At 37.1% G+C, this 14501-nt stretch overlaps 1 protein-coding gene across 1 annotated transcript in view; it reads right to left on the bottom strand.

Moving 5' to 3' along the window:
- Positions 1-13885, bottom strand: part of LOC127650479 (uncharacterized) — a 1198408-nt gene extending 1184523 nt beyond the window's left edge. The window contains 3 exon segments of the mRNA XM_052135926.1: positions 12681-12788; positions 13223-13303; positions 13723-13885. Of these exon segments, the coding sequence (XP_051991886.1) occupies positions 12681-12788; positions 13223-13275 (161 nt within the window). The 5' untranslated portion in view covers positions 13276-13303; positions 13723-13885.
- Between the last annotated feature and the right edge of the window lie 616 nt (positions 13886-14501).

The following is a 14501-nucleotide window of genomic DNA, read 5'->3' as shown; positions in this document are numbered from 1 at the left end:
AATTAGAAGATTCTACATTTTCGGATTGGCTTTTCATTAGTAACTACTGTAATAATCATGGTAACTAACTAGTGATGACTAAAGTGTTAATACATACTTACAAAGACATTTTCTAAAAGTATACTATTTAAAAGTTCACCAAAAATATCAAACGCTTGAAATGACTTTAGTGTTTGGTTGCACAAATCATGACTAGAAAAATTGCTTTAAACATGAGGCATGAAACAAGTAACTTTTATAAACATTTTACATTTTATAATTATTTATTAAGCATCTGTTACCATTTCCATTTAATGTAACAGCTTCACATAAACATAAAACCATGTGATGCCTGAACTGGAAAAAACTATTTATTGCCTTCTACACACTTAGAAAAAAAGGTACAGTGAAGGTACAATTTTGTTCCCATAGGTACAAAATATATAACTGTACCTTTAAAGGTCCATAATAGGTCCTTAGGGTACAATTATGTTCCCAAAATGACTTATAAAGTTACAACTTTTTTTTATTTTTTTATTATTAATTTAATGTATGTCAGCTAATGATAACATCAAAACACCATATTAAACATGAAATAATTATTCATGTTTGTTGTAAAGTAGCTAGTATTCGTTTTTTGTTTTACATTTTTTAAATCAAATTAATTAATTTTTGACCGTTGCATCAAAAACAGACATATTTGAATTAAATTTGAAATAAAGACCACGATGAACGGCAACAAAACATTTAAAACATATTTATTGCTTATGCAGACGTTACGGTTGTTGTTGTTACGAAGGCAGGAGGCAGACGAGGGGTGAGGATCTAAGTGCGGTTTTTATTGAAAAAGGTGAAGACAAAACAAGACAGGAACAAATGAAACGTCCACGATGGGAAAACGTCCAAAGGGTACACAGGCTGGGGAAACATCCACGGTGGGCAAAGGTAACATAGACAAAAGAACATCTACATCCAAACATCCACATTCAACGATCGACAATGACTGGGGAACAAACAGGGTTTAAATACACAAACACAATAATGACTAAACGAGACACAGGTGAGAACAATGAGTGACTGCTGGCAGTGATGAGGGCAGGGAACTATGGGAAGTGTGGTTTAAAACAGGTGAATCACGGGGCAGAAAACAGGGGTTCGTGAGTCATTCGGTCGGTCCTGATCTGTTCTTCTGAACACGATTTCCATCGTCGAGCATTTCTGGAGGAACAGATTTCAGGTAAATGCGGGATGATGTTATATATTCTTCTTTGTTCACGTATGATGGCAAGTTCTGTTGATTTTGTCGAATTTAATGTTCCCCTGCATAAAGCCCGCAAAAAGTACTCGAGTCAGACTGGCTGTGGTATGTTACTGACCGATTGGGAAGAGCCCATTTTTGTGTGTGTACTTTACCTCACAGGCAGTGGTGCAGTGTTTCAGCCTCAAAAACACTGGTTTAGTGCATGGTTCTAATTGATGGGTAATTCAATTGTACATTTCATTATCTCTTTTATATTATAGACAATGATGTGGATGGAGAGACTGTTGCAATTGGTCTGTCGGAGTCTATGGTTTCATTCCTGTTTGAGGGATCATTTAAGAAGCAGCAAAATTCCACAGATTTGTCCAACAAATGAAGGAAACGGAGACGTTAACGCTTGAACCTGTGCCTGCAGAATGCCTTTTGCAGTCTTCGGCTGGAGCGAGGTTGTTGCTATTTAAAGTTTCATTTGTTTCAGGGAACTATTCTTAAAGTTAATCTTAAAGAAGCTGGGGTTCTCCTTTGCTTCTCCATATTCATTTACTGTAATTATACTTGTGCTTAATTCATTTCTTTTTTTTCCTTTGCCAACAATATAAACAGAAAACACGACTTAAACAGATCAGATAACAGACTATATGACATGGTGATAAAGCAGGTGCACAGTTTCAGCCCAGTGTGGCCAGAGTTTTTAGTACATAACTATTATTTATGTTTACTGTGCAACCATTTATTAAGGGTCAGTTCACCCACAAATACAATTCTGTCAATACTGCTCCCGTGTCATTCCAAAATCTCCATCTCCAGAACACAATTAAGATATTTGTAATGAAATCTAAAAGCTTTCTGTCCCTCCATTGACAGCTTACACAACTAGCATTTTCAAGAAAGGTGGTAAAGACATGATTAAAGTAATCCATGTGTCTCTACTGGTTTAACCTCAATTTATGAACATAATCTACTACATTTACAAAATATTAATCTCCAGCGTGCGTTCATGAGAGCACCACAACGCATACATGTTGTATTGATGCAAGAGCAGACGTTGTGTAAACACGTGTTCAAGATTCATATTTTGTAAATAAAGTGGTAAACTATGTTGTAAATACAACACACACTAAGCACTCGTGTGGCTTCATAAATTGAGGTTAAACCACTGATTTGGATTTCCTGCCTGACATATTGTAAATACCACAAGCACCCGCCATGAACAATCTGTCCCTCACGGACTGCGTGACTTCACCACAAGTAATTAATTTTTCGGTAACTAACCAACTAATAACATTTTTAGTCGACTAACGATTAGTTGAATATTATGGGGCAGCCCTAGTCTTTACTACCTTTCTGGGCCTTGAAAGTGGTAGTTGTGTAGCTGTCAATGGTGAGATCAGAAAGCTGTCAGACTTCATTAAAAATATCTTAATTTGTGGTCTGAAGATGAACACAAAGTATTACAGGTTTGGAAAAACATGAGGGTGAGTAAATAATGACAGAATGTAATTTTTTGGCACATATTTAAAGTAAGACTTGTTTGGAAAAATTCTGAAGTTAGTGTTGATTGTATTCATTTGTCAAAATTGCAAAGGACTTGAATTGAAACCGTTAAACTGATACCATCATTACTGTGTAATGTAATTTCTGATATGCGCTGTCGATCACAGCAGACTGGGCCATCTGACCCATTAGAGCAGAGTAGGCTCTCAGAAAAGAGGGTTTAGAGAGACCGAATCATTTATGAGAAGAGAGATAATACTGCAATGAAAATTACAGTGTTTTTTGAACTTGGATGCATGTAAACCTAACCTCCAAAACCAATTTAGCAATCTGTAAAATAGCATAATAGGGGCACTTTAAAATTATTATTATTATGGTTCTTCTTCTTCTTCTGAGACTTTAATTTTCCAAGAGAAACTCTTCCTAGAGCCTTCAACCTACAACCACCAAACACAGCAAAGATCTTTAGGCTGTAATTCCCTGTAGCAGACTTCCGATTTATATTCATTTATAAAATATACATCCCATTAGCATAACACACTAATGGATTATTCTCTGTTCTTTGTCAGTCTTTCTTCCAGAGCAAGCCATCAAGAAATACAACAAGGTCTTGGACTATTTGAAAGGTGGGACAACAAAAACCCAGGCATACTTCAAATGAGGCGTGGATAGAAAGACCATTGCAGAGCGGTGCAGAGAATTATGCAGACAGGAGCCAGTGCAAAGCACCATTGAAAACAAAAAGAAAGATGGCTTGCTTATAGACTTTTGTGGGAGACTAAAATAATCTGTTTATGCATGTGTATGTGTGTATCTTTGTATGATAAATACCATTCCAAACATGTTCTAGCCCAGTGGCTACACACAGTCACTTTAACTGTTTCATGTTGCATGACTACTGTTTAAAGTCAGCCATCATAAATATGGCCCAGTGGCTATACACACTGCCACTTCAGCTGTTGCTTCTTCCATGCGTCTTGTTAAAATCAGCAATTTTTCCAGTCATGATGAATAAATATCATGTGCAAGCAAACACTGAAGTCATTTTAAGCTTTTGAGGTTTTTGGTGAAGTTTTAGATGGTAATTCCCATAGAAGTATGCAGTAACACATGAGTCATCACTAGTTAGTTACCATGATTATTACAGTAGTTACTAATGAAAAGCCAATCCTAAAGTGTAGAATCTTCTATTCATTCACAAGATATTCACACACACAAACATATATGTATATATGAGCTAGGACACATACATAAAAACATATTTATTTGAGAGGTAGGTTTAATAATAAAATAACTGTTTATGGTATTTGGATGGCTGATGACTCAATATGTTCCAGTAGTCACCATGACTAGTGATTCAATGCCAGTCCAGAGGAATGCCAGAAAATTGGCCACAGGACAAGTAAGGTCCCGACAACTGCATTTAAAAATCAATTTCTTTAAAATTATTCAGTTGATAAATAGTTCTAGGAGACAGCATAAGCTAATTATTGACAGCTTTCCCAAATCACAAGTCTGCTATGCTATTACATATTGATAATGTAAACAACGTTGTGTATTCGTTTACAGTAGTGGTTAAAATGTTAATGTGGTGCTAGTCATTTGTCCTGCATTAGTTATTGATTAGTTTTGCATGAATTATGAAACTTTTTCAGTAGTTCTCTGGGAAGCTTTCAAAAAATAGCAGTTATTCATTAGTTAATAGTGAACAACCACTTTTATCTGTGTGCTATTACTTACTAATAGTTTAATTAAATAATACTAATTACTTAATAATTAATCAGAGCTTCTTGTTAGTTAATAGTAGTAACTAGATTGTTAATATTGTGTTACTCATTTGTTCCTGTGTAGTTGTTCATTAACGAAGGAACCTTATTCTAAAGTGTTACCGAGTTTTCTAAAGAGCTGGACATAAATTAAAGTTGTGCTAATTTTGAACTGTGATGTCACAATCAGAATAACTTGATTCACTTGAGAGGAAACAGACTCAGCAGAGGGAGCCCATCCACAAGTACACAGTAGTTGGCGATCGTTACATCGCCAAGGCCGATAAATCTGATGGTATTCTGACATATTTAATTATCGGCGTTGGCTGATAAATTTCCCCATTTGGCGACGAAAATCACCTGCCTGCACGTGAAGCATATGAGACATGTACACAACTAGTCACGGTTTGTTTTGTTGTTATATGCCATCATGTGATATGTCGGCCTTGTATCGGTCTATTGGCCACCCTGCTCTCTGGATATCGATATCGGCCATTAAAAACCCCATATCGGTCAACCAATGGTACACAGTAACCACAGCTATGTACCACAATATCTTCATATTGTATATTCCAATGTACTAATAAATCAGCAAACACAAACCTCAGTATTTCCAGTGTACAGTGAGGACTCTTCAGTGCATCAGAGAGCAGATTCACTCCTGAATCCTGCAGGTTATTGTTACTCAGGTCCAGCTCTCTCAGGGATTTTGATGATTGTAGAACTGAAGACAAACTTTCACAGCACTGATCAGTGAATCTACAAGCTGCAAATCTAAAAAAAATAAAGAAACAATAATAAAAAGCAGTTTTATATAACAAATGTACTAACAGAGTGAATGCTCTACAGTTTTATATGAAGTGTTGTGACAGTCACTGAGCCATTTGTTGTTTCATTGTCACAGCTATGAACCACAATATATTCATATTGTACATTCCAATTTACATTTACATTTATGCATTTGGCAGACGCTTTTATCCAAAGCGACTTACAGAGCCCTTATTACAGGGACAATCCCCCCGGAGCAACCTGGAGTTAAGTGCCTTGCTCAAGCACACAATGGTGGTGGCTGTGGGGCTTGAACCAGAGTCCTTCTGATTACTAGATTACTACACCGCCATAGACCACTACACCACCACCTCTCTGTATGTACTAATGAATCTGCAAACACAAACCTCAGTATGTCCAGTGTACAGTGAGGACTCTTCAGTGCATCAGAGAGCAGCTTCACTCCTGAATCCTGCAGGTCATTGTTACTCAGGTCCAGCTCTCTCAGACTTGAGGAGTTTGAGCTGAGAACTGAGGCCAGTGCTGAACAACTTTGCTCTGTCAGATTGCAGCCCATCAAACTGAGAGAAATGACAAGATAACAGTGTGTTAATATATACAGTAAGTTTTAATGAAGGCTTCTCAGCACAGCTGTTGGGTACAAAGAAAAAATATATATGGCCACTGTGTTTGATTGCTCATAGTCGTTTGCACATTTTCTGAAGCTCTTCTACTGTCAAGACCCAGTCTGGACTGCCCAACTTGTTTTGTTCTGGAGTTCTGTCTGTTTTGGTCCATGTGTGCATTTGTTTTGAGCACATGTCTTTGTTTGTGTTTATGTCAGCCATGTGCTCTCCTTACTCCGCCTCCTCATTCCCCTTTGCCACACCTCCTCATCGGATCCTTGTTGTGTTGATTGTCATCACTTGTTCCTCATGTGCTCTCCCTCTACATACTGTACCTTCTACCTTCTTGTGTCTGTTAGATCATTTTGTGAGTTTGGTTAGTCAGTCATTCCTAGTCTGTTTCTCCAGTTGGTGTCTTGTTTATTTTCTTAGTTTCAAATTGGTTTTAATAATTCTACTATGAGAGTTTTTGGTTTGTATTTTGTTTTTGTTTTTTTCATAAAAGCTCTTTGTTTAGCATCCCAGCACTTGGGTTCCTGCAAAATATCCTGATGTCTAAGAATTTTTGTCTCGAAAACAAACTTGAACTTCCCCAAAACAACTATAATGTATGATGGAAGTGAAGTTAGGTCAATTAAGCAGTTTATTAAAGTTATATATTAACAGCATAATCCTTAAACTGTTTATCATAAGCAGTGACATATATCCAAGTCCATGTGACAGAGTGAAGTATGCAAGGGGATACAATTTTTAAATGGATGGAAGGCCTGAGCAGCGCACTCCTGAGGCGGGAATTAGGCAAAAGTGCCACATAGTGACGTAGCTATTTCACAGAAGTAATGGCTGGACTGCAAACCATGTCTTTCAGGCAGTTCAGGAGCAGTGTTTTCTGTGTGAGAGTGTAACACCCTTTGAGGTGGAATTGTTTAGCTGTTTTCAATGGCAGCAAACGTAGGTTCTTCTCTTTCACAATGTGGCCCCGTTTTTCAGGCCACCGTGAAAAACACTTGGCATTAAGCTAAGAAGTCAATTTACTCTATCAATCTTTTAAAGAGAAAATAAGGCTTTGACATCATGTATTTATACATGCACTCATCCTATAATGACATGAGAGATTTCAGAAGACATGACAACATTTCTGGTAAGTGAACACAGTGATCAACTATACTCTCTGGTTTTTATGGTGCATTTAGAGAATTTATAGGGAGAGAATGTTTCAGTGCACTGGAATGATTGTGCGATTGGGTCATCCCTAAAAATGGCTGACTCCCTGAACAATGCTTTGATTAGTGAACAAGACAGCTGATTGAGATACACCTAATGAATATTTATTGAGTGCGTTCAACTTCAACTACAGCTTGCCTTATCGATCTGCAAGATTTACCAATTGTAGTAGCGGGAGGAGATGAAAATGGAGCCGTCAAGCCGGACACATTCTGCTTCACGACATGTGCTGAACCCACATTAGTTACAGAAGATCCCACGATGATTGCTTTGTTTATTACAGATGAAGTGGTAATCAGAACTCAGGTTTGAAATGTAAATATTAATTTGAAAAGGTCGAATTATTTTGATACCAATAAAGGAGTCCATATTTTTAGTAATTTGGAATTGTTTTTAAGAATAAACATGATATTACTATGATAAACATATTAGAATATGAGATAAATAATGTGCTGTTATAAAACATTCATTAGTGAGAGTTTATTGGAACTGGAGTTGTCATAATAAACACCTTGTTAATTGCATACCATCATACTACTCTTAATTCTTTCTCAGACTGACATAGCTGAAGTAGTAAAAGTAGTATGTGTCGCATCCCATGAAACACACGTGACCATTGTCATCTGTGATTCTGGCCAATCATGAATAAGTTGTGACATCATCAGAGCTCTTGCAGCCACTCTGGAGAAGCTGCATTGGCAGTGCCAGCCGATTGTTCTTGAATTGCTCTCGCGGTTCTTTAATGGCATACATCACGGTGATGCGGCACTGACGCCATCTTAAGTCACACAACATTTCTAACCGACATGCACTGCTTCAAGTCAAACTCTGATTGGATCTGATCACACAGTGCTGCATGAAGTCAAACATCTATTGATTACACTTAGATGAAAACATTACCTACAGATGATAACACAATATTTACCACCAAATTCTCTTTTCCTCTGTGTACAATCTTCTAATTTAACAATAATGTCACCTCAGTAAATCAGTCAACAAAGATAAACACTTGACATAAAGCCGTCTAAACTAATAATTCATTTCCAATCTAAATAAATATTGATCGCTATATTATTCATATCTTAATGCAATTTTATATATTAGAGTATAACATAATTTAATATAGTTTTTAATAAAATCCATTAAAGGATTATCAAAACAGAAACAGAAAAACTGTGTAAAATAAACATTGCAGGAATAAAGGAAGCTACAATATGACAAATAAATGACTAAAGTATAAAACAATCAAACCCTTAAAATAATAGTAATAATTATTCAGTATTATATTATAATAATAATCTTGACTGAGACCCCCAATAATAATTCAGTATTATATCATATTTAACTGGGTTTTGCACATCATGTTCATTAAAGAAATGTTTTAGTAAAAATATATGCAGGTAAATGATGATTTATTTATGAGGCTGATGTGTATTATTGTATGTGGAAGCATAAATAAAAATGATAAAGTATCAGTATAAAGTAAATAAAGTATCGTTTTGTATTTATTTAGTGGAAAACTGTAGAAAACATGCTTTTGTTATATTAAACTAGATTATTAACTTTGCATTAAACATTTTGAATCTATTTGGCTACAATGTCTGTTTAAAATGAAGGTAAAACTATAAAAAGTAACACATGAAACCAAACAAACATCAAAATATTATAAGGGGTTGTTTCTAGTCAAACAAAATACATTAAAATCTAACCTCTGCTATTTAATTACAGTAAAGTGAGATTAAAACACTAAATTACTCACTCAGCTTTTCTGGATGCTTTGATCACCGGCAGCAGCCTCAGAAGACATTCATGTGATGGATCATATTTCCTCAGATTAAACTGATCCAGCTCCTCTTCTGAGTTCAGCAACACAAACACCAGAGCTGACCACTGAGCAGGAGAGAGACGGACTCCAGAGAGACGATTGATATCTCTTCTGTTCACGTATGTTTGTACTTCCTGCACTAGAGAATGATCATTGAGTTCATTCAGACAGTGGAACAGATTGATGGATTTCTCTGGAGAGGGATTCTCCCTGATCTTCATCTTAATGTACTTAACTATTTCCTGTTTGCTGTCAGAGCTGTTTCCTGTCTGTGTCAGTAGGTCTCGTAAGATTGTCTGATTGGACTTCAATGAGAGACCCAGAAGGAATCGAAGGAAAAGGTCCAGGTGTCCGTTCTCACTCTGTAAGGCCTTGTCCACTTCACTCTTCAGGAAATCACTCATTCTTGACTTATTTTGCAGAAACTTGAATAAAGCAGCGAGAAACTCCTGAATGCTCAGATGCACAAAGCTGAACACCTTCCCCAGGTGCAGTCCAAACTCCTCTCTGAAGATTTGGGTACAAACTCCAGAGTACACTGACGCTTCTCTGACATCAATGCCACACTCTCTCAGGTCCTCCTCATAGAAGATCAGGTTCCCTTTTTCCAGCTGTTGAAAAGCCAGTTTTCCCAGAGACAGAATCCTCTCTCTAGCCTGCTGAAGATCCACCTCACATTTCCCATCATACTTCTGGCTCTTCAGTTTGCTCTGAAAGATCAGGAAGTGTGTGAACATTTGAGTGAGAGTCTTGGGGATCTCTGCACTCTCTGCTTCACTCAACAGTCTCTGGAGAACAGTGGCTGAAATCCAACAGAAGACTGGTATGTGACACATGATGTACAGGCTTCTTGATGACTTCATGTGTGTGATGATTCTGTTGGCCAGACGCTCATCTTTTATCCTCTTCCTGAAATACTCGTCCTTCTGAGGGTCATTGAAGCCTCAGTACATCTGTGAGCTGGTCAACACACTCAGGAGGAATCTGATTGGCTGCTGCTGGTCGAGAGGTGATCCAGAGCAGAGCAGAAGGAAGCAGATTCCCCTTGATGAGGTTGGTCAGCAGCACATCCACTGAGGCCGATTCTGTCACATCACACAAAATATCATTGTTCTGGAAATCTAGAGGAAGTCGACACTCATCCAGACCATCAAAAATGAAAATGACTTTGTAGTCATCAAGGAATGTTGATCTCAGTTTTTTTGTATCTGTGAAAAACTGATGAAGAAGATCCATCAAACTGATATTTTTGTCCTTCATCAGATTGAGCTCTCTGAAAGGAAGTGGAAATATGAAGTGAACATCCTGATTTGCTTTTCCTTCAGTCCAGTCCACAATGAACTTCTGCACAGAGACAGTTTTCCCAATTCCAGCAACTCCTTTAGTCAGCACAGTTCTGATGGCTTTGTCTTGTCCAGGTAAGGCTTTAAAGATGTCATTGCATTTGATTGGTGTTTCCTGTGTCTCTGCTCTCCTGGATGCTGTCTCAATCTGTCTCACCTCATGTTCATTATTGATCTCTGCACTCCCTCCCTCTGTGATGTACAGATCTGTGTAGATCTCATTCACAAGTGTTGAGCTGCTTTGATTTGACATTCCTTCAGTAATTCTCTGGAATTTCTCTTTTAGTTTTGTTTTGAGTTTTTGTTGATGCACAGAAATCAGTTCTGATGTAAAGAGGAAAAGAAATGGGAATTATAATTGATGTTGATGTTTAATGGTCATTAGACATGAAGTTTATTTTCTTTCACTAATATTGAGTGAATCCAGACACTGTGTTTCCTCTGAAGGTGACGTGATGTAATAGTGACGTGAGTGCGAGCTCTTACTGGTTTGAAGTGTGTTAGCGAGGTCTGTCTGCTTCATCTTCTTCAGGACGTGCAGTGTGATCTTCAGAAACCCCTCTCTGACTCTGCTCTGACCTTCATCATCCTCCTCCTCTCTCTCAGAGCATGCTGGGGAATCTGAGATCATTAGTCTCTTGATACTCTTCAGCTCTTTCTTCATCAGAGAGATGATTTTGTGCTCAAGTTCCTGAAATCAGTGAACATTCAAACAACAAACTTCATTCAGTAACAGAGAGGAACTGAAGGATCAGTGGACAAGAATCATCACTCATTTTATTTGTGCTTTAGTTGTCTTGAATTCGTGTGTGTGTGTGTGTGTGTGTGTGTGTGTGTGTGTGTGTGTGTGTGTGTGTGTGTGTGTGTGTGTGTGTGTGTGTGTGTTAAGATTAGGGTGATACTGCAAAGTGGTGTGTATGAGAGAGACATGACAGTATGTATTTAAAAGACAGCCTATAAGGTATAAGTGTGTGTGTCTCTCTCTCACACTCACACACACACACACACACACACACACACACACACACACACACACACACCTCAAAAATGGAGTCCAATGGCACTTTCCCAGCAGTTGACTCTGATTCATCCTGTTTGTTTCTGTAGTTGATCAAAGACTCTCCGGAAATGAATTTAACTGGTTGATCCATTGACCAGTCACTCTTCATGGACACACAGCTGGGTTCAGGAGATTCTCCATGAATGACACTAAAACAGCAATTAAACAGAGTTTAGTTCATGTGTATTTTTAGTAATCTGAAACATAATTTCAACATCCAGTGCAATAAAACACATTTAATGATGTGTCTTATATATTATATGTCACATGAGAACTTGCAATGTCACTAACATCAACATAAGTTCTCACATAAACACTCGAGCCGCTGTGAACAAACATCTCTCACAGCACTCATGAATGCACAACAGACGTCAAGATTTACAGTGAAAAATTACACATTTATACTTTTATTTTAAGTTTTAAAGTGAGTCACTCTCCACTGCCATTGTATTAACAAGACCACTCACCATATTCATTAAAACATCTGCTTTTGTGTCTTCTGCATGAGGGTGAGTGAATTATGACACAATTTTCATTTTTAATGAACTGAGAAATCCTGAAGCTGCAGTGAGGACGTGTGTTTTATTTGATCATTCAGAACACAAAACACGACATAACGGGACATTACAAGCAGGGGCGGGATTACGATTTCTGAGGCCCCGAGCAACCGACCAACCCGGGGCCCCATTTAGAAATTAGTTGCTTAAATTACGAAAAATTGATTTTTAAATCATAATTATAAATTCATGCTATAAGCCGTTGTAGCAAAGTACATTCAAAATGTTTAATGAAATAAAAATCTAGTTAATTATAATGAATGATGTTTTCCAGTTGTTGTTGTTTTTTGTGAACAGGGTGTGCAAGAATCTACTTCACCAGTAACATTTTGGAATTTAGTTGGTATTTATTAATATTATAACCATCAATTACAGCATTTATTGTTGTCCAGTTTGTCATTATAACATAATAAAGTATTATTATTATTACTTTGAGGATTAATATATTAGTATTATATTTCTGTCTTATTTACTTTCTCCTGGATCTTATATTCTGACGCTGCAGTGTTTTGTTCACCGTGTTGTAAAAGGCAGTATTTTATGTTGGCATCGTGGCAACATTCTTAACAGTAACAGTAAACACACAAACACTGCGGCCATCACACACTAGAGCAGAAGGGAAAAACATTTATCAAGTGCTGAAACTCAGGACTCATTTTTTTTATTATAATTGCATATTTTCTTTTAGATTTATATTTTTTACACTGGATTCTTTCTAATGGTCCCTCAGACTGTGGTGTACACGTTCATACTGTCAGTCAACATGAGAGTCCTCACCTCACATCAGCACAAGGGGCTCCTGAACTGAATTTATGTGGAGCATCCATTGACCGGTCACTCTTCATGGACACACAGCTGGATTCAGGAGATTCTCCATGAATGACACTAAAACACAACAGCAATTAAACACTGTTTTAAAAACTACAAACTCTCACAAACACTCTTTTCCTCTCATCAGTTTCTCAGTTTTACTCTTCCCAGTATTTCTCTCTTCTTTAAGTTTGATGGTTTGTTCTGCATTCATCTGAAGAAAATTCTGTGTTTGTGTCTAAAAATGTTCAGAGAAACACATTTGAGTTTCACCTTCTACATACGACTGACTGTACAGGTTTCTCCAGTTCTGTCTGTGACTGAATCAAACCGGTCTCACTGTCATCTGACTGTAGATCTCACTTTACCCTAAAGCTGTTTTCACATGTTTATACTTGAGATAATCCAGTCTGTTCTCATTTCTCCTCAGTGTTTTTATACTGTAGTGTTGTGCAGCATATCAGAAATATCTATCAGTGTATTTTATTAAAGCATTGAAATCCTCTGACCTCTTGACCTTCCCTGTGTCTGTCTGTCCACTGAGATCCTTTGTGGAGTCCATGACATCATCTGAACAGTCCACTGAACACCTGTCAACAAACGGGACATCATCTATATTTGTGACGTGTTTATTTGTTCAATACTGACACATATTTGTTTTTATTTGTCCTCTAGAATATTCCATTAGAAATGAATCAATGAGGTTCAATTGCAGACTGTCAGCTTTTATGACATGTTAAACACCAGCATAAAGAGAAAACATCAGAAGACTCAACAGAAGAAAACAAAGCAACGTTTCAAGTCAATAGAAGAAATAACATTTCAGTGCCAAAGAAACTGAACACATACTGACAATTCAGATAAAAGAGCAAAAGTCTCAGTATCTGTTTGTTCTGCTGTGATTAATACTTAGATATCTGTTAGATGTCTTACTGTAGCTGATAGTTTGAAAGGTTTATTATTGTTGTCTTGTGAGTTTTGGTTTGTTTAGCAGCAGTTCAGTACTCACCTGTCAAGAACTGTTGATGTTCCTCTTTACTGACTAGAATATCACCTACAAAATACTTCACAATGAATTTATTGATTGTTTCAGACGATTCAGTGGAACAAAAACTGTCAAACTTTGAGTTTCTCTCGTCGTGTAATTTTCTGCTCTTGTCACTAAATGGATCCTGTTTTACTAGTTTCACTTTCACCTGTCACCTGAGGAGGAGGAGTCTGAAAGAGACAAACAACATTTAAAGGTGCAGCAGGTGTTTCATGCTCTTAAAGGGATAGTTGAGCCAAAATTACAAATCTGCCATCATTTTCTCACCCTTATGTTGTTCTAAACCTGTATGTCTTTCATTCAGTGGAACACAAATTATCTTATTCAACATTCACTTTCATTAATGGGGAAAAGATTCAGTGACTGAGGTCTAACATCTCATTTACTGTTCCACATGTTAATGGGTTTGGTACAACATGAGGGTGAGTAAATGATGACAAACTGTTCACTTTCACTGAACAATCCCTTTAAAGCTTATAAAGTGCAGTGTGAGTTCATGTGAATATCATTTGTATTTTGTCTTTAACTGCTGTATAATATATGATGTGGAAATTTCACTGAACATGTTAATTTTAGGACAGCAGATGAGGAATGGGGAAATGAAGCCTCGTAAAGTGTTTCTCTGATTGTTCTGGGAAAAGATTCAAATCTTCCAGAGTGTCAAAACAGTGTCAAAACAGCGTCATCTGGTGGTTAATACAAAATAAAGCAGGAAAAAACCTGATGATGAAGCACCAACA

This window comes from Xyrauchen texanus, chromosome 10, assembly GCF_025860055.1.
Source record: "Xyrauchen texanus isolate HMW12.3.18 chromosome 10, RBS_HiC_50CHRs, whole genome shotgun sequence".
NCBI classification, from domain to species: domain Eukaryota; kingdom Metazoa; phylum Chordata; class Actinopteri; order Cypriniformes; family Catostomidae; genus Xyrauchen; species Xyrauchen texanus.
This window is presented reverse-complemented; position numbering and strand designations above follow the sequence as displayed.